At 39.4% G+C, this 22,906-nt stretch overlaps 2 protein-coding genes across 2 annotated transcripts in view; one reads left to right on the top strand and one right to left on the bottom strand.

Annotated features, from left to right (window-relative positions):
• LOC133619835 (dynein axonemal heavy chain 12-like) overlaps positions 1 to 11,354 on the bottom strand; it is a 36,788-nt gene extending 25,434 nt beyond the window's left edge. The window contains exons 1-19 of the mRNA XM_061981109.1: positions 11,300 to 11,354; positions 11,060 to 11,150; positions 10,860 to 10,986; positions 10,742 to 10,768; positions 8,827 to 9,016; positions 8,689 to 8,758; positions 8,457 to 8,615; positions 8,159 to 8,354; positions 7,838 to 8,026; positions 7,040 to 7,193; positions 6,825 to 6,916; positions 6,575 to 6,753; positions 6,330 to 6,465; positions 6,118 to 6,243; positions 5,899 to 6,033; positions 4,364 to 4,557; positions 4,043 to 4,283; positions 3,778 to 3,963; positions 3,481 to 3,681 (exon numbers count right to left, since the gene is read on the bottom strand). Of these exons, the coding sequence (XP_061837093.1) occupies positions 3,481 to 3,681; positions 3,778 to 3,963; positions 4,043 to 4,283; positions 4,364 to 4,557; positions 5,899 to 6,033; positions 6,118 to 6,243; positions 6,330 to 6,465; positions 6,575 to 6,753; positions 6,825 to 6,916; positions 7,040 to 7,193; positions 7,838 to 8,026; positions 8,159 to 8,354; positions 8,457 to 8,615; positions 8,689 to 8,758; positions 8,827 to 9,016; positions 10,742 to 10,768; positions 10,860 to 10,986; positions 11,060 to 11,148 (2,691 nt within the window). The 5' untranslated portion in view covers positions 11,149 to 11,150; positions 11,300 to 11,354. The remainder of the gene's footprint in view (positions 1 to 3,480; positions 3,682 to 3,777; positions 3,964 to 4,042; positions 4,284 to 4,363; positions 4,558 to 5,898; positions 6,034 to 6,117; positions 6,244 to 6,329; positions 6,466 to 6,574; positions 6,754 to 6,824; positions 6,917 to 7,039; positions 7,194 to 7,837; positions 8,027 to 8,158; positions 8,355 to 8,456; positions 8,616 to 8,688; positions 8,759 to 8,826; positions 9,017 to 10,741; positions 10,769 to 10,859; positions 10,987 to 11,059; positions 11,151 to 11,299) is intronic.
• Positions 11,355 to 14,361: 3,007 nt separating this feature from the next.
• LOC133619807 (glucose-induced degradation protein 8-B homolog) lies at positions 14,362 to 21,120 on the top strand. Its single transcript, XM_061981072.1, has 5 exons — positions 14,362 to 14,493; positions 14,827 to 14,956; positions 19,230 to 19,426; positions 19,512 to 19,709; positions 20,029 to 21,120. Exons 2-5 carry the CDS (start codon positions 14,839 to 14,841, stop codon positions 20,200 to 20,202), a joined length of 687 nt encoding a protein of 228 aa, XP_061837056.1. The 5' UTR covers positions 14,362 to 14,493; positions 14,827 to 14,838; the 3' UTR covers positions 20,203 to 21,120.
• The last annotated feature ends 1,786 nt before the right edge of the window (positions 21,121 to 22,906 follow it).

Genomic DNA, 22,906 nt, shown 5'->3' with positions numbered 1-22,906 from the left:
ATATGGCCGCTACCTGGTCGTCCGCCACGCCAAGTGCGCCCACCTCCCAGTCGGCCACGAATGTGGCCAATCCCTGGGCGCCCGCCTCGCCTGCTGCAGCGGCGTTCCACTCGCCGCCGCCACTTGACTTTGCCTCGGTGAATTCGGGGCCACTTGGGCTGGCGACCCACCGCCATGTCCCCCTCCCGCCCTCCCATGACTATTGATCTTTGGATTTTTTTGGACATCTGGTATCTGTCCTTAAGGGAGGGGCTCTGTCATGTCTGTGTGATCAGGCTTTATTTTTGGACCTTTTTGTGCAGTTTTGTTTTGTCACCATAGTTACCCATTAGTTTCACCTGTCATGTCACGCACCTGTTTTGAGTCACGCACCTGTTGTTAATCATGTCCATAAGTATTTAAGTTAATTCATTTTCTGTTGTTCGGCCTGACGACCTCGCACCCCATATATGCTTCTGCACACCCTTATGATCCTTGCTGCTCCTTTTTCATGCCGGTTCCATGCCAAGTAAGTTTTTGTTTCTCAAGCCACAGTTAATGTTTTGTTTAATTGTTCATAGTTTCCGCCACTGTGCGTGCTTTTCATTTGTACCTTTTTGCTATAGTCTTTTGGTTTCATAGCTTATTCTCCGCCATTGTGCGCGCTTTTTGTTTGATCTTTTTTTTAATAAATAAATCATGTACCTTGGTTCCCGTCTCGCCCGTGCCAACTTTCCGTTGCATCCCGGAAAAGCACACACCCAGGACCAAGTCTTGACAAAAGGCAAAACTTTTGTTTTTTATTTTTGTGTATTTTAACTCTGTGTGCTGTCTCATTCATAGTGCCAGTGCGCTCATGCTGATCACGTTTACACAGCTGTTTTTACACGTAATTGACAATCGCAATGATTTACAGTTAGTCTGCATATTAGTTGTATCCCAAATTCAAGAAGAAAGTTTGCCAAATATGTAAAAATACAGTAAAACTTGCACAAAAGCCCTATGTTTGAGGGTAATCGCTAATACACTGTCACATGGATCCGCATGCGCACACACATAACGTTTTGTTTTGCCACACAGCAGATTGTTGATTGTGACGTAACAACAATCATTTGCACAAAATAAAGAATATAGGATTTACAACATTTTCAGGAAATGATCTGAGACACTTTAGTTTGCATTTATTTAAGCAAGCTGTAGCTTGAACAACAAAACAGGGTTTTTAACTGTTAACACCCACCCACCCCCCCCACCCCCCCCCCCCCCACACACACACATCAGACCCTGACAACATTACAATATGATGTATAAACAATAACACATTGAATAAGTGTATATGAACATTTGACTTCTACCTTGTTTACTTTTGTGACAACCTCCTTAAAGGTTTTTGATCAATCTGAAATTGAATTTAAGACATATCACGGGCCAGCCTTTACATAAAACTTCAGAAATCTCGCGGGCCAGACTGAAAATGTTGAAGGGCCGAACTTGGCCTGTGGGTTGTAGTTTGGACACCACTGGTCTAGCTCAGGATGGTCCAAACTACCAGCCATGGGTCAAGTGCAGCCCTTTGGCGTTTTCTGTTTGGCCCGCGAGATGTCATGAGTTTAATAAATAATCAGCCCACAAATGATTGGTGCTAACTTGCCACCATCTTGTGGACGATGTGACTGAATCAGGTCGATGACCATTAATTGCAAATGGAAGTGAAAACAGCACAGCATTTACTTTTATGACTCAATCAAAACAACCTTCCTTAATCAAGGCACAAAAAAAGCAAACCAACACAAAAACTCAACACACATGGTCACACATAACACAACCTGCTCACGGAACTTTGTGAATATTATATAAAAAAACCACCACAAAGCACCCTAAAAAAAAATCAAAATTACACCATTTTAAATATATTTAAATGCATAATGGGGAATCATGTAAAACACTCTCTCTACACTTATCCACGTTATGTGCATTTTAGCTGCTTGATATTTGTGATTGATTTCAAAATTTGAAGGAAGTGTCACAGAAGTAAAAAAGGTATAAGTTGAACTTTCACATACTATTAATAACCCATCCATCCATCCATCCATCCATGTTCTACCGCTTGTCCCTTTCGGGGTCGCGGGGGGTGCTAGAGCCTATCTCAGCTGCATTCGGGCGGAAGGCGGGGTCTATTAAAATCCATTTATATTAATTATTAATACATTTTCCAATACATTACTATAATATCCATCCATCTTCTTCCACTTATCCGAAGTTGGGTCGCGGGGGCAACAGCCTAAACAGAGAAACCCGGACTTCCCTCTGGCCAGCTACTTTGTCCAGCTCTTCTGGGGGGATACCGAGGCATTCTCAGGCCAGATGGGAGACATAGTCTCTCCACCATGTCCTGGGTCTCCCCAGTGGTCTACTACAGGTCGGATGAGAGCCCTGCCACCCGACGGAGGAAACTAATTTCGGCAGTGATCTTGTTCTCTCTGTCATAACCCAAAGCTCATGATCATAGGTGAGGATAGGGACATAGATCGACCGGTAAATTTAAAGCTTTGCCTTCCAGCTCAGCTCTTTCTTCAACACAACGGATCGATACAGGGTCCGCATCACTGCAGACGCCGCACCGATCTGCCTGTCGATCTCACGATCCACTCTTCCCTCACTCTTGAACCTGACCCTGAGGTACTTAAACTCCACCACTTGGGGAAGGATCTCCTCCCCAATTTGAAGATGGTACTCCATCCTTTTCCGGGTGAGAACCATGGGCTTGGACTTGGAAGTGAAGATTTTCTTTTAATATAATGTCAACACAAATGTATATGTATCGGCTACCACATATATATATATATATATATATATATATATATATATATATCCATCCGTCCATCCATCCATTTTCTACCGCTTATTCCCTTTTGGGGTCGCGGGGGGCGCTGGAGCCTATCTCAGCTACAATCGGGCGGAAGGCGGGGTACACTCTGGACAAGTCGCCACCTCATCGCAGGGCCAACACAGATAGACAGACAACATTCACACTCACATCCACACACTAGGGCCAATTTAGTGTTTCCAATCAACCTATCCCCAGGTGCATGTCTTTGGAAGTGGGAGGAAGCCGGAGTACCCGGAGAGAACCCACGCAGTCACGGGGAGAACATGCAAACTCCACACAGAAAGATCATATATATATATATATATATATATGCTGCTCTAGATAGTCAGGTTTGATTGTCTTGTTGGCGCTCTACCAAAGCTGAAGGGAGGACCACCCTAAACTAAACCATTAAACTTAATTGGGTTTATTTGTTTATCTGAGTGTTCAGCCTTTAGTCCTTGAGTTGGAAAAAGTTGCAAATTAGATATGTATATTAGATGTGCTTTTGTTTTATTTTAAAACCATGCCATATATTTAAGGCAGAACTTGATCAGATTTGACTTTAAAAATCATTAGTCTTAGACAGCCGTAACACCTACTATGTATCACCAAACTGATATGATATTAACCTTAACCTCTTTTTCAAGAGGCTTGATGAATGGTGAGCTCCTCATTGTCTGAGTTTTCACAATCTGGTCATCAAGCATTGCCTGAATTTCATCCAAAGCAGCAATGATAGACACACCAGTGTCTCTGTATGGCTGGTGCTGGAGAGAAACCCCATCCCAAGCAGTGACCATGTTTTCCAGGGCCTTCTCCATGGAAAATTCCTGTAAGATGCATGAATCAAAATGCAAGGTAATTCAAATGTTTGTATGTTCAGCTGACACACAAAAAAATAAAATGCATAATTCAGTAATTCTTACTTTACTGGCAGCAGCACTGACTGACTCAAACTCTTCCAGATAAGGAGCCAAGTTTTGACGGAGAACTTTGCGTAGTGTTGTACCAGAGTGAGGAGTGAGGTCATAACCAACTTTGTCTGACATCTGCTGCCAGTGGCGATCTCTGAGACCCCAATTACACAGGACAGACACCAAGGGGATATACTCCTACACAATGAATTAGAACAAACAACACCATAACATAATATGTATACTTACATTTTGAAACAATAGTTACACTATATACCCTGAAGTCTTTAATTTGCTCGAGTACAGTGGAGCACAGGACTATTGTAGAATTGGAATCCTTGTTTGTATCATCTTCAGCACGTCGTCCTCTGGTTCCAGTAGGCTTCCTAATTTCTTGTTTACCCTTGCTCTTTTGTTGTTGGAAATACTTCAACATCTTAAAGATCTCCCTGAAGAACTCATCAAGTTTTACCTCCATTCCTTCACCATCTAGTTCCTGGAAAGAACCATCCATCCAGCTGTTCACAGAGAAGATAACAGAAGTAATAGTTGGAAATGACATTATGAAATAACAAAAGGCATACAGCTCAAATCTGACCTGTTCTCTGCACGCTGCCATTTGTATATGAACCCAAACATCTTATGGTACTGTTCAACACTCTCTCTAATGACCTCAACTTCAGGGTAACATGTTGGTTCCCACTGATGAAAAAGCTCATCTTTGTTGATGTCAGCAATGGCTTCTTCGGCCTCGTGAAGAAGGGTCTGAACTGCTCTGACCTCTGTTATGTACTGTAAAGAAAATCATATTTTAGAGATTAAAAAAATGCAGACAATTACCAAGCTTTGATAGTTGTGTTCTTTTAGAACAACCATACAGTTATTCCCCAAAAAGTTAAATTATAAAGTCTTTGTTAGGGATGTCCGATAATATCGGGCTGCCGATATTATCGGGCTGCCGATAATATCGGGCTGCCGATATTATCGGCCGATAAATGCTTTAAAATGTAATATCGGAAATTATCGGTATCGGTTTCATAATTATCGGTATCGGTTTCTAAAAGTAAAATGTATGACGTTTTAAAACGCCGCTGTGTACACGAACGCAGGGAGAGGTACAGAGTGCCAATAAACCTTATAGGCATTTCCTTTGCGTGCGTGCCGTCCGAGTCACATAATATCTACCAGCCGTTCTCATCACAAATTAATGCAACGCATACTTGGTCAACAGCCATACAGGTCACACTGAGGGTGGCCGTATAAACAAGTTTAACACTGTTACAAATATGCGCCACACTGTGGACCCACACCAAACAATAATGACAAACACATTTCGGGAGAACATCCGCACCGTAACACAACATAAACACAACAGAACAAATACCCAGAATCCCTTGCAGTACTAACTCTTCCGGGACGCTACAATATAAAGCCCCCGCTACTCCCTACCTCAACCCCGCCCCACCCAACCTTGCCCACCTCAACCTCCTCATGCTCTCTCAGGGAGAGCATGTCCCAAATTACAATGAGAATAAAAATATAACAGTAAAATAAGAATATAACAAGAGAAACTAGGCAGTAGTGACCATGTTATGAAAAAGTATTGCACTGTTATTGTTTTGAGGCATGTTAAAAAAAATAATGCACTTTGTGACTTCAATAATAAATATGGCAGTGCCATGTTGGCATTTTTTTCCATAACTGGAGTTGATTTATTTTGGAAAACCTTGTTACATTGTTTAATGCATCCAGCGGGGCATCACAACAAAATTAGGCATAATAATGTGTTAATTCCACGACTGTATATATCGGTATCGGTTAATATCGGTATCGGTAATTAAGAGTTGGACAATATCGGAATATCGGATATCGGTAAAAAAGCCATTATCGGACATCTCTAGTCTTTGTACAAGCAACATCTTAGGGATGTGCACCAATGCCGATATGTTGGCGTGATGCAACTATAGTACACTATACACAAAAAGCACCAAACAACAGTTGGTCGAGGAATTAACCTCCCAACAAGTCCTACTTTTGATAATTGGGCCAGCTCCCAACCTTTTACCCATTGAGCTACAGATGTAGCGTGATTGTGTTTTATGGTTCTCTATGGGCCGAAATGATTCAAAACACCTGCTGTATCATATCCAGCTGAGAGCAGTGGGGGAATTCGTCAACCCTATGTTTCAGCTTGACCAGGTGTACCATTACGCTTTCTCTTTTAGCAATCATATCCTGCTCTCCTGTCTTCTTCGACTTCTGCAAAAGCTGAAAACCAAGAATAATTTATCTTGATTATATTTGAGAACAAAACAATCATGATAAACATATACATTTAAACAGGAGAATTACCTCATCGCTGTTTTTAAAGACCTCTTGGATTTTCAATGGCCACGTAAAGACAGTTGAATTGAGTTCTAGAGCTTCCGGTTCTAATATGCGGACATCTAAGAAGTATTTGAGTCTGTCATAGGCTTTCTGTCAGATCATAAAAACAATTGATGTTGATTGTACTTTTGTGTAAGTGTGGCAACAACAAAAAAAACTATTGGTCAAAAGATTACCTCTATTTTTCTATTGAGAATTGCTATGCCCTGTGTCTTAGTTAATTCAATGTATTCAATCATGTTGGCCATGTGGTCTGTGGTCTGTGGCACTTTTAAAGCATTTTCTTGGATGGTTTCAAAATCACAGCAGATCCTTTTCATCAAACAAAAAACATGACACATAATAATGTGGGCAATTTGAATCCACATGCATGTATTCTCCCCCAAAAGGGGCAGTTTAATGATCATTTTTGTTTACTCACTGCAGAACTTGCTCACAATGTTTAGTTGTCATTGTGTCGATAAGTATTTCAGCCCAGGCTTTAGCTTTATTAGCCAGTCCATGATTCAGCTTCTCACAGTCTAGCTGGATCATTGCAAAGTGAGCTTTTGTTGGGAGGTTGGCAATCTTCCTTGACAAGTCACAGAACTCATCCACTTGCTGTAAATTACAGTCACACACTGACAGTCATCACAGACAGTTTTTAAATTATGCAGAATGTCGTTTCTCACCTGAATATATTCCTCAAATGAATGGGTTTCTTGGACAAAGGTCTCAACTCGAGTCTGAGCAGTTCCATTGACTAACCAGTCATAGTTCTCAACTATAAAATAATAGATTATAATACAATATAATAGCAATTGGAAAAACATGCTCTATAAATATTAATATATTTGAAATTATGTTTACATAATATAATATAATTCACTAATTCACTTCACATTACCGTAATTCTGGAAATATGAGTGTGGTTCTTTTAGATTGTCACACACGGTTTCCTTTACAGTTAAACGAGCCCAAACAAGTGTGTGATCAGTGGCCTTGGCATCCACAAACGCAGATGTGGATTTCTCCAGCCATGACTGAACTGTCTGGACTTTCTGTAAATGAACGCACAATGTAAGTACATTTCACACGATAAAGGACTACTTGAAAAATGTATGAACAAATATTTTTGGTTCATGGTTGTTAAAGGAGATGTATGATGATCATGCGGTTAATGCATTTGAGCGTAAGCTTGCACAGTTTTGGATGACTCTGAATGCTGTGTTTTTAACAGTGGACAACTTGTGATGACACAGATTTATGGACAGACTTATGTGGGCATCCTTGTGCACTTTATGCTGTATATATACCAGCCTCCTCCCCCTTTGCTGAGCCGAGACAGTTGCTTTCAGTAACTCATGTTATTCCTTCTCATCTCATGCCGTCCCTCTGATGTCAATTAAATAAATTCCTACCTGTTTGAACTACCATTAAAAAGACGCCCCCATGTGACATTACTACTTGGGTTGAATAACACTGACGTGCGACATGCAGTAAAGGTTTCATTTGCAACTTTAAGGGAACGCCTCTACTAACTCTTTTGCAGACAAACTCAGAAAATGGGTTAAAAATGTGACTGTGGAGATGACTGTAGAGCAAAATTTACACCAAAGCATTCATGACATATTATCTTGACCACAAGGATTTTTTAAAAAGTAGATTGAAATTATCATAGGTCCACTTTAATTTATAATCTCACCTGCAGTGTACTTGTGACAGCATTAAGGATTTCAAAAACATCTGCTTCTAGTTCCTGTAAGGTCGGGCATATTTCCATCTTTTCTTCATTAAATGTCAGCGCCATTTGAAAGATGGGCAAGAAGTGGTAGTTGCTTGGCTCAAATGGGTAAACAAACTTCTGTACACTCCTTTCAAGGACCACTTTCAACTAGGGATTTAGAAAAAATAAACAGTGCTAATGTCTACTAAAAAATAATGCTAAGAGACTATATAAAATGAGGAAAATCAAAATGAAATTAACTCTAAAGAGTATTCAATAATGTATGCAACACAACGCCACCTGATTAGAGATTAGGGTGCATGCGCAGTCAAAGAAGGCATCCAGTGATTCTTCTTTAACTGATCCCAATGTTTTTGGACTTGTTAGTAAGTTGATGACTTTAGGGAACCAGGTATCCATGATGCTCTCTTCTGTCGCCTCACATTCTTCAGCCAGGTCTTTATGTAGCACCTTGCAATCAACAGGTCCCAAAGACCTGAACCAATATGATACACCAATTTGTTCAATCTTGACAGGAGACATTACCACAAGGACTTGAACATTGAAGCTTCTGTGCATTTACAACCTTTTTTCCTACCTATATCCTGAAATATCCACCAAAACCATTGAAGAAAAGGTTGTGTAGCCGATATCCAAGAGAGTTTGCATAACTGGATGTAAAATGTGCAAATGTTCCTTCATCAGGTTCCGGTTTGTAATAAAGGTCTCGTGTCGTGTTGGGAAAAATTCAAGAATGCTACAAAAGAGAATCATTTTACAAAAGGGACAACAAACTGATGATGAATCATACATGTCATTAAATCACTCACTCCAGTGGGAGGGATTGCTGTTTTTCTGAGGTAGTGTCTTCACACTCTGGATTCTTTAAGAATGTGTTCACTTAAACAAATACATATTATGTAATTATGCATAGATTATGTACAGTACATACATAAAATAGTCAATACCCGTGTACTTGACGATAACATCATGGAAATTGTCGGTGACTTCGCAGAGGAGCTCCTGTAGGAGTTTGCTTTTCTGAGTATTGTCTTTAAGTTTAGGAGGGATTTTACCATCAATGGATTTCAACCACTGCTGCGGGATTGGAATTACTGGTCGGCTTTCTACACATTGCTTCAAAAATATGTAGTTCATCTGCAAGAGTGGTCAGTATAAAATAAGGTAGTTTTAAAGGGGAACTGCACTTTTTTGGGAATTTTGCCTCTCGTTGACAATCATTCAGAAAGACATGATGATGGATGGATTTTTTTTGTAATCCATCCTAAATATTAAATAAATTCGATCAAAAGTTTGCTTACAATGGAGCCTATGGGAGCCATTCAATTCTGCCTGTAGAGCCTCTAAAAAAAATATCCAAACACCTCCTTTGAGGTTTTATATACATGATGTAAGTATATATGTTAAAAGTTCAAGTTCAAGTTAAAGTACCAATGATTGTCACACACACACTAGGTGTGGTGAAATTTGTCCTCTGCATTTGACCCATCCCCTTGTTCACCCCCTGGGAGGTGAGGGGAGCAGTGGGCAGCAGCGGTGCCGCGCCCGGGAATCGTTTTTGGTGATTTAACCCCCAATTCCAATCCTTGATGCTGAGTGCCAAGCAGGGAGGTAATGGGTCCCATTTTTATAGTCTTTGGTATGACTCGGCCGGGGTTTGAACTCATAACCTACCGATCTCAGGGCGGACACTCTAACCACTAGGTAGTAACAGGCACATTTACAGTATAATAACATTTAATATTTACGTATTTTTATCATTTTGAGCATGTGCGGCAGATGAACTTCAAAAACGCATCACAATGTTCACTTTTTTTTCTTCATCACTGATTTTTGCTCACTGCAGACTTTATGAGAGCCAACAAACATTATAAAACATCACTTCTGTACAAGGTCTGCTGTCAGTATAGGATGCCGACTGCTAGGATGTTCATATAATTACATTTTGATGAAACATGTCTCATATGCCTTGTAAAGAAACGGGGTGGGGGGAACAAACGCTTTTTGTGTTGTCCTCGTCAGTTCCAGGTCTTAAATGACTGTTAAAGTGTCCCAACTTAAAGTTAAAGTTCCAACGATTGTCACGCACACACACTGGGTGTGGTAAAATGTGTCCTCTGCATTTGACCCATCCCCTTGTTCACCCACAAGGAAGTGAGGGGAGCAGTGGGCAGCAGCATGTGCCGCGCTCGGGAATCATTTGGTGATTTAACTCCTAATTCCAACCCTTGATGCTGAGTGCCAAGCAGGGAGGCAATGGGTCCCATTTTTTGTAGCGTTTGGTATGACTTGGCCGGGGTTTGAACTAACAACCTCCCAGTCTCAGGGCGGACACTCTAACCACTAGGACACTGAGCCGGATGGCCACTGAGCCAGCTCAATATAACTTGTCGGATTATATTCTCAGTGATCTACTTTCCAGGTGAGAGCCATGATTTATGATCTAGAATAAACTTGCAGGGAGCAAGGAAGCGAGGAAGCAGCAGACCACTCGATGATGTAAACATAGGCACACCTGGAAGTGATCACGGCGCCGCTATAAATAGTGTGTCTGCGTTACGCTTATAAAAACAATATCACCAATACTTGGTTAATATTCAAGTCACGAAATGTACATTGAGTATTGTTGGCGCTTTTTGAATGGTCATTTATCGGATTTTATGGGCGGAATAGTGGAGCTTCCATTGGCTCTGATGTAAGCAAACTTTTATTTACATATATTTAATATTTAGAATGCATTTTAAGAAACCCATCCATCATCATGTCTTTCATAATGATTGTGAACGATAGGCAAAATTCCAAAAAAAAGTGCAGTCCCCCTTTAAATTTGAAATAACTGACAAATAAAAACCATAAACTCACCCTTTGCTTCCTATCCTCACTTTGCGTCTGTAAGGCAAGTAGTGAGACATATTACACATTATGTTGCTGCCTTACATTTGCATGAATGAGCTGTAGTTATTTAGGAGATATGTCCTACAGTAGAAGGAAATTGGGGCTCTGGTGATGGACTGCGCACAACTCTCCCCCTATCTTTGTTCCGCCTGTAAGCTTCCACTGCTTGTGACACAGCCATGGAGCTGCCACTTTGCAGGAAACCAACGGGCCTGCACAATGATCAAAAGTCTGAGCACATATTTTTATACTATATGACTTAATACTATTTAGCTGAAAACATACATTGGTAAATAGAGTCGCTGTTGTTGCACTTTCCTCCATCGTTGCTCCAAAAGTTCATTGTGTGTTGTGTGTTTGTACTTGGTCGCCATGCCTGGCAAGAAATGATTTTCAAGAAAATAGAAGAAACATAGAGACTGGGCTAACTTTTAAGGTTCAGCGCAATACTTTCAATTGACATGGTTATACACACCATATTACATTAATTTTTGTCTCACACGTTAATAGTTGAATATTGCCTACCTTTTCGTTCACAGATGCACTCCTCCACGAATTATCTAATGCAATATTCCCTCTGTTTTCTCGGGGGGATGTTTCGTCGTGTCGTTTCCATAGAAACGTCATTCAGGAAGAAGGCGGGGCTTATGCTTCTGTCTATTTTTCCATTTGTGTCCTTCCTATTCACCAACACTTAAGACCTTCAGTATATCTGTATGTGGAATTAAATTATGGAATGGATTCAGCAAATAAATCAAACAATGTATTAATATAATCCACTTCAATAAACTGTGTTTACAAAGTATAAAGAAGAAGAACCATGATAAACATTCTCAATTTATTTCATCCATCCATTCATTTTCTAGATAATCTTACTCATCTCACTATATGAAATATAACTTACTTCACTAATTATTATTTATTTGTATTATTATTACTTATGGAGTATATTGTGAATAAATTGAGAACAGGAAGTGAACAAAAGTTTTAGCAACTGCTATGTAAAGGAAAGGGGGTAGGATTAAATAAGCTTTGCTTATTCCTACTAATTTTCGAACATGTTGAATAGAGAAACTGCAAATTGTGATGCATCATATGTTGTATGCATGCATGTTCGAAATAAACACAAACTCAAACTCAAACCTTCACAAAGTTGTAGAAATTAATTGAACAATGTGCAGACAAACTGACACTAAAACTATCTACATTGTGAGGGTCAAAAATGATTACGAATGGATCAAGTGGACACATTTTACAACTCAATTATGTTGATCAATTATACATCAATTATAATATACATACTTGGGTGTTTAATAACTCTAAAAACCTAAACGTGTTGCTAAATTTTATTAAGTAGCAATAAATAACGATAATTTCGAAATGTCCTTCTCCGTTGGACATAAAGTTGGCTGCATTACACGTCAATACCAGTAGAGGTCCTAAGACATTTATTTTTACTTCATTTTGTGCTCTATCTCACAAGGCGTATTATAACCATACAAAATAAGACGGAAAAAACAAAACATTCAAAAACTATCATTCGTTGTACATAAAAACAATTGCAATATGTGTTTAACAATAAAATACATGAATAGAAAAATACAACAAAATATAAATTATAATAAAAAACAAAAAATACATATTAATGTAATAGATTAGTAAAAATGTATCACTAAATGCAATGATGTCTTATTATTTTAAAAAAATATTACTACAGCTAACACAATAATAATATTATTTATATTAGGGGTTTCAATAAGTACCTTGAAAAAAGATCATTCGTAGAGCGACTGTCCAGAAACTTGAGGGTTCCTAGTACGTTCCAGCTTTTGCCATCCTTGTAAGTGTTGTTGTGTCCTTGGACAAGATACTTCACCCACCTTGCTCCCAGTGTCGCCGACAGGTCACACTGGTGTATGAATGTTTAGTGGTGGTCGGGAGAGGTTGTTGGTGCAAATTGGCAGCCATGCTTCTGTCGGTCTACCCCAGGGAAACTGTGGCAACAAATGTAGCTTACAACCACCTAATGTGAATGTGGAGTGAATGAATGATGGGTTGAATTGAATTGAATTGAATTATATTTATATAGCGCTTTTCTCTAGTGACTCAAAGCGCTTTACATAGTGAAACCCAATATCTAAGTTACATTTAAACCAGTGTGGGTGGCACTGGGAGCAGGTGGGTAAAGTGTCTTGCCCAAGGACACAACGGCAGTGACTAGGATGGCAGAAGCGGGGATCAAACCTGGAACCCTCAAGTTGCTGGCATGGCCGCTCTACCAACCGAGCTATACCGCCCCGGGTTCTCAGTGACAGGTGTTTTGAGTCACTAGAAAAGAAAGCACTGTGTAAATCTAATCTATCATGATTATTATTGTTCACAGCCTCTAACACGGCCATTTAAAAATCACATTAATTCCAACACTTACATACAATTTTTGGTATGTTTATTTGCAACAATCGGTAAGTGTTACATCAGTTGTTACAGCTTTATATCTCAAAGACATGTACTTCTATTTTAAGAGGCAGAAGTAAACTATTTATAAAATGACAATACATTAATAGTCATATTTCTTGTATGAGCTAGTAAGAAACAAGCAGTTCTTGTTCGCAGAATGTAAAATGACTGTAGCGGGAAGGAATGATGTGTTTTAGCCCATTGGCCCCCACAAATAAACACATTGAGCAAAGAAGAGAATAAGACACAGACGACTCTTGATGAAGTTAAATAAGATGTATGAGAGGGAGAGTTTTAGATTGGATAAAGGATTTATTTTTCCTGATTGGTTCTGAATGATCTAAAACACATAATGTGGGAAATGGTACGCCACAAGGCAGTGCTGTTAGTCCTTTTTACTTCAATATTATGATTAATGTTGTTTTCCTAAAGGCGGATGCATTGGCAAAGGGAGCTTTAGGGAAACAAACCTTGGAAATTCATATTAATTTGAGTAAGGCAGAGGTCAAAAGTTAAATATGCAGGAAAAGTAAGTGTGGCGAGAGGTGGGATAAAGAAGACAGTGGTAAGTTGAAATGTAGAAAGTGCAATAAGGAGATTTTTTTTTTTTTTAGGAATTATATACGATTAAGGCATGTGGTATTGTGCATTAAATGAAACAATGGAAATAATGGATACAACTCAAACAGGATTGCATGGGGGATGTCAGCAGGAGTCTGTGGAATTTATTTTCTATGAGACAGAGTGTGGCGTTGTAGAGGAAGCTAAAATAGATATAAATGAGTTAGAAATGGGGGGAATATTAAAATTGGGTGACAGAAAACAGGTTAGGATATTTTAGAGAGCACAGAAGAAAACAAGGAGATTAGACAAAAATAAGGTTAAATTACAAATCAGGTGTGTTGGGATAAATGTTTTTATTTATTTTATTCATTTGTTTTACTTACATTTTTTAATTCCAAATCAGTTGTGGTGGGACAAATGTTTTTATTTATTGTATTGGGAATAAGCGGTAGAAAATGGATGGATGGGTGGTATTTATTTGTTTTATTTATATATTTTTTTAAGTGTTTTGTTCACTAGGGAATTATTACAACGTCCCTGTCTGACTCACATTCCGAAGCAGTAGATGGCGGTAATGCTCCATTAGGCTGAATGCCAACTACCGTAAACACAAAAAGGGAGAAGAAGCCGAAGACGAAGAAGAAGAAGAAACAGTTAGCAGGCTTGCTAATGCTCAGAGGCGGCGACATCATTATCAGGTAATGTCAACTATGTAATGGTGTTGTGATTACTGGGGTTTAAATTACTGATAAAACAGGGCGTGTGTTATTACCTGTGGAAAAGCGGGTGGTTGATTCGAATCCATTTAAAAGCGGAAGTTGAGTTTGTTTTGAATGGCGGTATCTGAAGTCAGGCTTCATTGTTGTGTTTTTATCGTAGGCCTGAAGCATCTGGAATGTGTATTTCTTGTAACACGTTGCTGGGAAATGACGACATAATGCTATTATTATTTAAATAATAGTAACGTTTAATAGTTCATAACAGAAATTGCATTGGTCCTAACAGTTTTTATGTGTTCGCTGTCATTTAAGGATATCCTCACTATGAGCTATGCAGAGAAACCAGACGACATAACGAGAGACGAATGGATGGATAAGCTCAACAATGTTCATATCCAGAGAGCTGATATGAACAGACTTATTATGAACTATTTGGTGACAGGTGAGGCACTCAAAATGTGTTTTTGTTTTTTCAGATGACATTACAACAACATGGTTCATACTTGCCAACCCCCCCGAATTTTTCGGGAGACTCCCGAATTTCAGTGCCTCTCCCGAAAATCTCCCGGGACAACCATTCTCCCGAATTTCTCCCAATTTCCAGCCGGACTTAAGGCACGCCCCCTCCAGGTCCGTGACCTGAGTGAGGACAGCCTGTCGTCACGTCCGCTTGGCCAACCAAAAAGTAACCACAGAACACTATAGTGTTCTGTGCTTACTTTTTGGTTGGCCAACGGTTTACGTTGTATTGACGGCAAGTGTGGGAGTCCTTTATTTTTTATTTTTTTATTTATTTTTTCAAAACCTTTATAACATATAACATTTACATACAATCAAAAAACTATATATAATAATCAAAACAAGTACAGAAACAGTACAAAATAGCGCCAAGGGGTTTGTAAACTCAATAAAGCAACTAAAGAAGAATGCAATATATATATACACGGCGTGGCGCAGTGGGAGAATGGCCGTGCGCGACCCGAGGGTCCCTGGTTCAATCCCCACCTAGTACCAACCTCGTCATGTCCGTTGTGTCCTGAGCAAGACACTTCACCCTTGCTCCTGATGGGTGCTGGTTAGCGCCTTGCATGGCAGCTCCCTCCATCAGTGTGTGAATGTGTGTGTGAATGGGTAAATGTGGAAGTAGTGTCAAAGCGCTTTGAGTACCTTGAAGGTAGAAAAGCGCTATACAAGTACAACCCATTTATCATTTATTTATCATTATATATATATATATATATATATATATAAAATGTAAAGCCATAAGCTCACACAAGTTCCGTAAATAATCCAAATTTGGAGCACAGCATCATCGTTTTCACAGCTTTTTGGTTGTTAGAGGTAGAGAATGTTTTAATGTAGAGTTCTAAATCTTTTTTAAAGGCACAAAAAACAGGTCGGGTATTAGGAAACTTACATTTATAAATATAAAACTTAGCCAATAGTATAATGAGGTTGCAAAGGTAAAATTCCTTTTACATTTTTTTTTTCATATAGTGTAAATGCAAATATCACATCTTTAAAACAAAGCACAAATTTGTCATGGGCAAGTGTGGGAGTCGGTTCTGAAGTATGAAGTAAAGAGACGTAACTTCATCACCTCGCCTGGTTATTGACTCCAACCTAAAATATTACATTGCCCATACCTACGCTCCTTCAAAGGCCGTGCTACTGGCTGCAAAGCATTGCACTTTCAAATACAACAATGAGTAGAGAGGAGTGTTGTGTGTGTATATGTGTAAATAAATGAACACTGAAATTCAAGTATTTATTTTATTTATATGTATTTTTTCATAAAATACACACATATACATATATATATATATATATATATATATATATACATAGATAGAATTAATTGAAAGTCAAGTCAAGTATTTATTTTATTTATATATATATATATATATATAAGAAATACTTGAATTTAAGTCAATTCTAGCTATATATATATACTCCTCCCCCCTTAAACCCGCCCCCCGGCACCGCCCACCTCAACTACCCCCCCACCCCCCCCAAAAAAAATCTCCCGAATTTGGAGGTCTCAAGGTTGGCAAGTATGACATGGTTCTTGTTACCTTAATGTGGTATATGTGTTGAGCTCACTAGCTGTGTCACTTAACACTGTTTCAGTCCAAGTGGATAATTTCACTTAACGAAAATTCTGCATTTTTTACATTTTATATGTACTGTAACCCTATTGTGTACATTAGGGCTCCAACGATTCGTTGACATCAACAATAAAAATGAATCGGCAAGGATTTGTTACTGTCAAATAGTCGCTTGATCAAATTATAACTGATAGATCACCAGAAATATTCATTTTTACAGGTAATATTAGCTAAATCAGGGTTTCTGCGGCTTATTAAAAAGCATTAAAAGTAATAAAAGGGCAGTGTTGCCAACTCCTCAGGAAGAAAAGTAGCTATTGGCTTTCCTAAATGTTGCTAGATGGTGTCATTGCCTCATTTGCATAATTTATTGCAATGGACACTATAGAAGAGATACAAAAGTGAGTTTAAAAAAATGATAATTATGGTGAGAACTGCAAATTGACTTTCTTCTTTTGATACTTAGTTGTTTTTCTTTAAATCTAATTTTTTTTTGCATTGTTAAATGTTAGCGTATCAAATGTCATCACATTAATGGAGGGCTGTGATATTTATTAACAAACCACATCTAATGACTAGCTCATTAACATGAACGATGGAATTGGGACGTTGCAGTAATTTATATTAGCTTGACATGACATTGAATAAATATTTACATTTACATATCACTCTGTAAGCCAAGGAGGAAAAAGTGGCAGCTTTGCACATGCGGGTTTCGTTTGCAGTCTGGAGTCTACGGGTCTCCCTTCTGCACTGACTGACATGATGAGATAGCTGGCTAGATGTTCACCTTTTGTCACAGAGAGACACACACATGCACACAGACAAGGCGAGTACGTAACTGAGGCTGTGTACATTGGGCAAATCAAAATCAGTGAATTATTTAAGTGTGACAGTATAGAAACATTTACGGTACATCTAAGATTTCAGTCGAAACTTCTGGCTAAAAACTCTGAACATCTGACTTCTCAGTACAAATAGAACGCACTGTAAAAGTCCAGACGGCAAATGATTTGCGCATGCATCCTGTACGGGTCTCCGCTCGGGCGTCTGCGTGCTTTCACCTCAGAGTTTCCAAGATACAAAAAAGTCTCCAATAACACTGGAAAAAGTTGCTAGATTTGTTGCTAGTAGCTGTTTACAAAAAAGTTGCCAAGAGGATTAGAAAGTCGACAGATTTAGCGAAAAGGTCGCCAAGTTGGCAACACTGTTAAATGGATTTAGCGAAAATTAAGGCCTTAAATGGCATTAAAAACTGTTTAAATTTGATGCCACAGAGGCAATACAAATTTAATAGGCCTGGGCTGATAGTCAATAAGTCAGTAAATCGAACGATGAATAAAAATGAACTTTATAACTTTTCCGGCATCAATACATTTCTGCATTTTTGTCTCTGGCATTCAAACTGGATACAGGAGGTATCATTCTGTGCATTGCTCTCCGCACCTCAGCACTTTTATTCGACAGTAGAATTACATGGAAAAAGTGAGCCTCTTGTCAGTCATCTACAATCTTTGTTTCGGTACGCGCAGGCAGGACCTAGTTGCAATTCTCTTTCTTACATTTTCCTGTTTGTAATAGTGGTAGCGAGTTCGACACTCACTTTAATGTTGGAGCTATAACTAAGTATTTTGATACAACGATCACTTTTAAAGTGCACGTTGTTGCTTCGAAACCCTAGGAGAAGACGTTCGCGAAGGGTGGACTGTGTGAACCCCCTGGAAATGATATCGTAAAAAGCTGATCAATCACAGCTTTTTTTTTTCTAACTTTATTTTAAAAACAATACATAAACTTTAAACGATCAGAACATACAAGTTAACATGTCTTTATAATGTTTTTTGTTTTTTTATATGTACATAGAAATATTTTCCTCTTTAATGTTCAAACAGTAATTAAGAAATTGAAACCAAACTACCATTAATGAAGAAGGCTCGAGTGCAAAAGTGGATGGATGGATGGAGGTTTTAAAAATGAGTTAAAAAGGGTCTGTTTGCAAATTGCTCACAGTAACACTTTTCAAAGCAATACATATACCAAAAATAGCATCGTCCAGCTCATGTTACTATTACTAACAGTAACATTTACTTTATAAATCTCTATATTTTTCACAATTACGTACGCGTGTGGAGTGTGTGCACACATACAAAAGCAGTCTAAGAGAAACAATGAACAATTTGCAGTCATGTTGTTGTTATGATAGAATATACATTCAATGAAAGCTAACGCTAGCTATTTAAATCACTATTATTAGCTAACAGCACCCAGACCTAACGTAGTTATGCCATTACGTTCTAGAAGCTGCAGGCAGGATCTACTGTGTAAAATACATTGGAAAGGTTAGCACTCACGAGGCATCTGTGGAAAGGTTGCAAGCAGCCCTTTTAAGTCACAGAGTAAATGTCAAACTCATTAAACGTGTACAGCAGATCGTAAAAGCAATAATCGTTTGAAGAGTTGACTGGTGGAAAAAATGTTGCTGACTAATTATTAAGATATTCATTCATTGCAGCCTCAATGCCCATTGTACATGATGTCTGTATAGGTCAAGTGTATTTTGTTCGACGAGAGTGACAGATGAATGGAGTTCCTGTTTCTGGTTAACAGAGGGCTTCAAGGAAGCGGCAGAGAAGTTCAGAATGGAGTCCGGGATTGAGCCAAGTGTAGACCTGGAGTCCCTGGATGAAAGAATTAAGATCAGAGAAATGATCTTAAAAGGACAGATTCAGGATGCAATTTCGCTGATCAACAGTCTTCATCCAGAACTGCTGGATACTAATCGCTACCTTTACTTTCACTTACAGGTTAGACTCTCATTCAGCACACACTTATTTGTCTTTGCAATCAGGTGTTGATTCTTGTTTGCATATATTTAATTTGTGTTTGCAGCAGCAGCATCTCATTGAGCTCATTCGCTTGAGAGAGACTGAAGCTGCGCTTGAATTTGCCCAGTCTCAGTTAGCAGAGCAGGGGGAGGAGAGTCGTGAATGTCTGACTGAGATGGAAAGGACACTGGCACTGCTGGCATTCGATAACCCCGAGGAGTCACCTTTTGGAGATCTGCTCAACATGATGCAGAGACAAAAGGTAGCCTTGAACTACTATAGCTCCAAGTGCAAAACCTTCTATTTGCAATGGTTTTCTGATTCTTTGATTTTAGTTTGTATGGTGGCAATGAAACCTGTTTCTCATTATCCCAAGTGAAATCCACTAAATAAAAAAAATCCTGCAGAAAAAAGGTTTTGCCCATAAAACATATGCCTGTTTTTTCCTTTAACTAATTGTTTAATTATTGAGTGTCAGCATATTATGCCTAAGTAAGCACTGAGGTGATAACATTATTGTTTGTGACCCACATGTCTAGAAAAGCGCTATATAAACCCTTTCCATTATTTGTCTCCTTCAGGTTTGGAGTGAAGTGAATCAGTCTGTGCTCGACTATGAAAACAGGGAATCAACACCCAAGTTGGCCAAACTCCTGAAGCTGCTGCTCTGGGCTCAAAATGAACTTGACCAAAAGAAAGTCAAGTATCCCAAAATGACAGACCTTAGTAAGGGAACCATCGAAGAGCCAAAATAAGGCACAGATTTAAAGCATATGGACACATTTCCCGTATCTATTTATACCCCACACAATGATGATATTACATCCTTTTTTGAAAGGGTTGTTTTCCCACATTAACAGTGGAATGAGCAGAATGAACTGGAGTGATGCAATTTCAAAATGACCTGTAACTAAACAAACATGCATTATTTACATGGCGTTAACATTTTATATGTAAATGTTAGCTAAATGACATTAGTAATTTTTTTTTTTTGCATATTTACATTGTACACTAGTTTTTTTTTCTGTCTGTCGGCAGGGAAAGTTGCTAATAGAAGGTGTAATTAAGGCCTAAATTAGGCTGCCAGTCTGCGTGTGACAATTTAGGTATGTTTTTAAGTGAAATGTTTATCTCTGTGTCCTCACTAAAAGCTTAAGCTGGGTACACACGTAAAGATGCTGTAATTCTAAAGATGAAACATCAGCTCATTTTGATCATTATGTGTAAAATAATATCAGCTCAGCACACTATGATGATTATGTCCCACTACAAACCAATCCAGCCTAAAATTAAACAAAAGAATAATCGTAATAAGAACAAGTTCAATACTTAGGATTGTGGGACCTGATCTGTTTTGGAGCCAATTATTGGGACAAATTCACTCTTGACACACCTCAGAACACAGGACAGTCTTATAAGACATAATACGATCAAAAGAGAGAAAAGCCTGTCTTTAAGTGTGTACCAAGCTTTAACTATGTCAATGAGACAGCCTGAGGCAAAAGAAGATATTATTTCAAATGCCAATGAGTTGATCAGCTCCTGAAGACAAAAGGACACATGGATGTGTTATTTACATAAGGGGAAAAGGCTGCTCTTTTGCTATTTCTTGTGTACTTTTATTCGCTTTCATTTTATTTAGCAATAAAAGCGAGTTTTACAATTTTACTAAAGGTTGGCGTCTTTAATATTCCAAGATGTTAAATGACTCAAATGTGCCAGATTCAAGATGTATTCTCTATGTATTGGGGTTATTCAACTGGCGACCAGGGGGCCAAATCAGTTCAGTTCAAAACTTGGGATACAAATATTTTTGCAGCAGATTCCTAAAAGACTAGAGTGCTTCTGTTGTACAGAGGGAACTTGGACCGCTGTAAACACATTGGCAAAAGCATGTGAGACACATTTTTGTAGCAGATTCTTAAAAACACGAGAGTGCGGTAATGATCTTTGACTAGCTTCTGTGCAGGAAGTCCTTAAAACAGCAGAGCACTCCTGTAACTGAGAAATTAGACACTTAGGATTTGGGGGGCTTGGCTTGGTTGGGACCCACCATGACCTTGATGTCCCCCAATTTTAATCGCATTATTAGTTCCCACAAGCATACATATCTCACTCATGCTACAGTACACACATCAATAGGGACTGGAGGTCGGCTGTAACGGCTGACCTCCTAATTTTAACTATACAGTAGACACTCTGGGGGCCTTGTACACATGCATGGGGGGTTGGGGTTCGGGAGTACGCCGCACCCCTCATTGCCTCCTCGGCCGGCGGGGACTGCGGTCTGGTGGCCTGCCATTCCCGGGTAGAGACCTCGCTGAGGGTGTGAGGCTTTTATTCATTTATTTTAAATTTTTTAAAGTATTTTTTATTTATGTATTTATTATTATTTTTTATTTATTTATTTTTATTATTTTTTTAATTAAAAAAAACAACTTATTTATTTGTGTGTGGCGTCACACGGGTCTCGCTTCCTGTTGGGTGGGGTCTGTGCCCGTGTGGCCCGAACTTGCGTTGTGGGGTCTCTGTTGGTGACTTGATGTGGCGCGGCTCCCATGTCTGGTCTAGATGCTCTGTCTCGGTTGTTTGGGCGGTGCTGTGTTTGGGTTGGGGAGGTGGGGTCTTTTGGTGGGGGAGGTGTTAATGTCTCTTGTTTGCATGTTGGCGTTTGGGCTGACTGGCGGGCTGGCGCTGGCTGGTCTCCGTGATCCTGTTGGCGTGTGGTTGCCGGTCGCAATTTTTTCCGATCGCTTTGATTTGATTGAGTGGAGCTGGCTGTCTGGGGGTATTACAGCTGCTGTTTCTGCTGCCATTTGTTTGTGGTGTGGGCGCGCGTGGCTGCTGGGTCTGGTGCAGGGGGGTGGCTGATGTTGTGACTGGTGACAGTGCGCGCGCGTGGTGGTTGTCGGGGCTGACGAACTTGCCGGCTTCATACTCGTTTATTGTCGTGTTGGTTTGTCGGGTGTGGGCCTGGGGTGCCCTTGCGCCCTGCTGCGCCGCCCTTCGCGCCCAATGTCAAGGAATTTAGAGATTTCACCATCTACGGTCCGTAATATCATCAAAGGGTTCAGAGAATCTGGAGAAATCTCTGCACGTAAGCAGCTAAGCCCGTGACCTTTGATCCCTTAGGCTGTACTGCATCAACAAGCGACATCAGTGTGTAAAGGATATCACTACAAGGGCTCAGGAACACTTCAGAAACCCACTGTCAGTAACTACAGTTGGTCGCTACATCTGTAAGTGCAAGTTAAAACTCTCCTATGCAAGGTGAAAACCGTTTATCAACAACACCCAGAAACGCCGTCGGCTTCGCTGGGCCTGAGCTCATCTAAGATGGACTGATACAAAGTGGAAAAGTGTTCTGTGGTCTGACGAGTCCACATTTAAAATTGTTTTTGGAAACTGTGGATGTCGTGTCCTCCGGACCAAAGAGGAAAAGAACCATCCGGATTGTTA

This window comes from Nerophis lumbriciformis, linkage group LG01 (assembly GCF_033978685.3).
Source record: "Nerophis lumbriciformis linkage group LG01, RoL_Nlum_v2.1, whole genome shotgun sequence".
NCBI classification, from domain to species: Eukaryota; Metazoa; Chordata; class Actinopteri; order Syngnathiformes; family Syngnathidae; genus Nerophis; species Nerophis lumbriciformis.
This window is presented reverse-complemented; position numbering and strand designations above follow the sequence as displayed.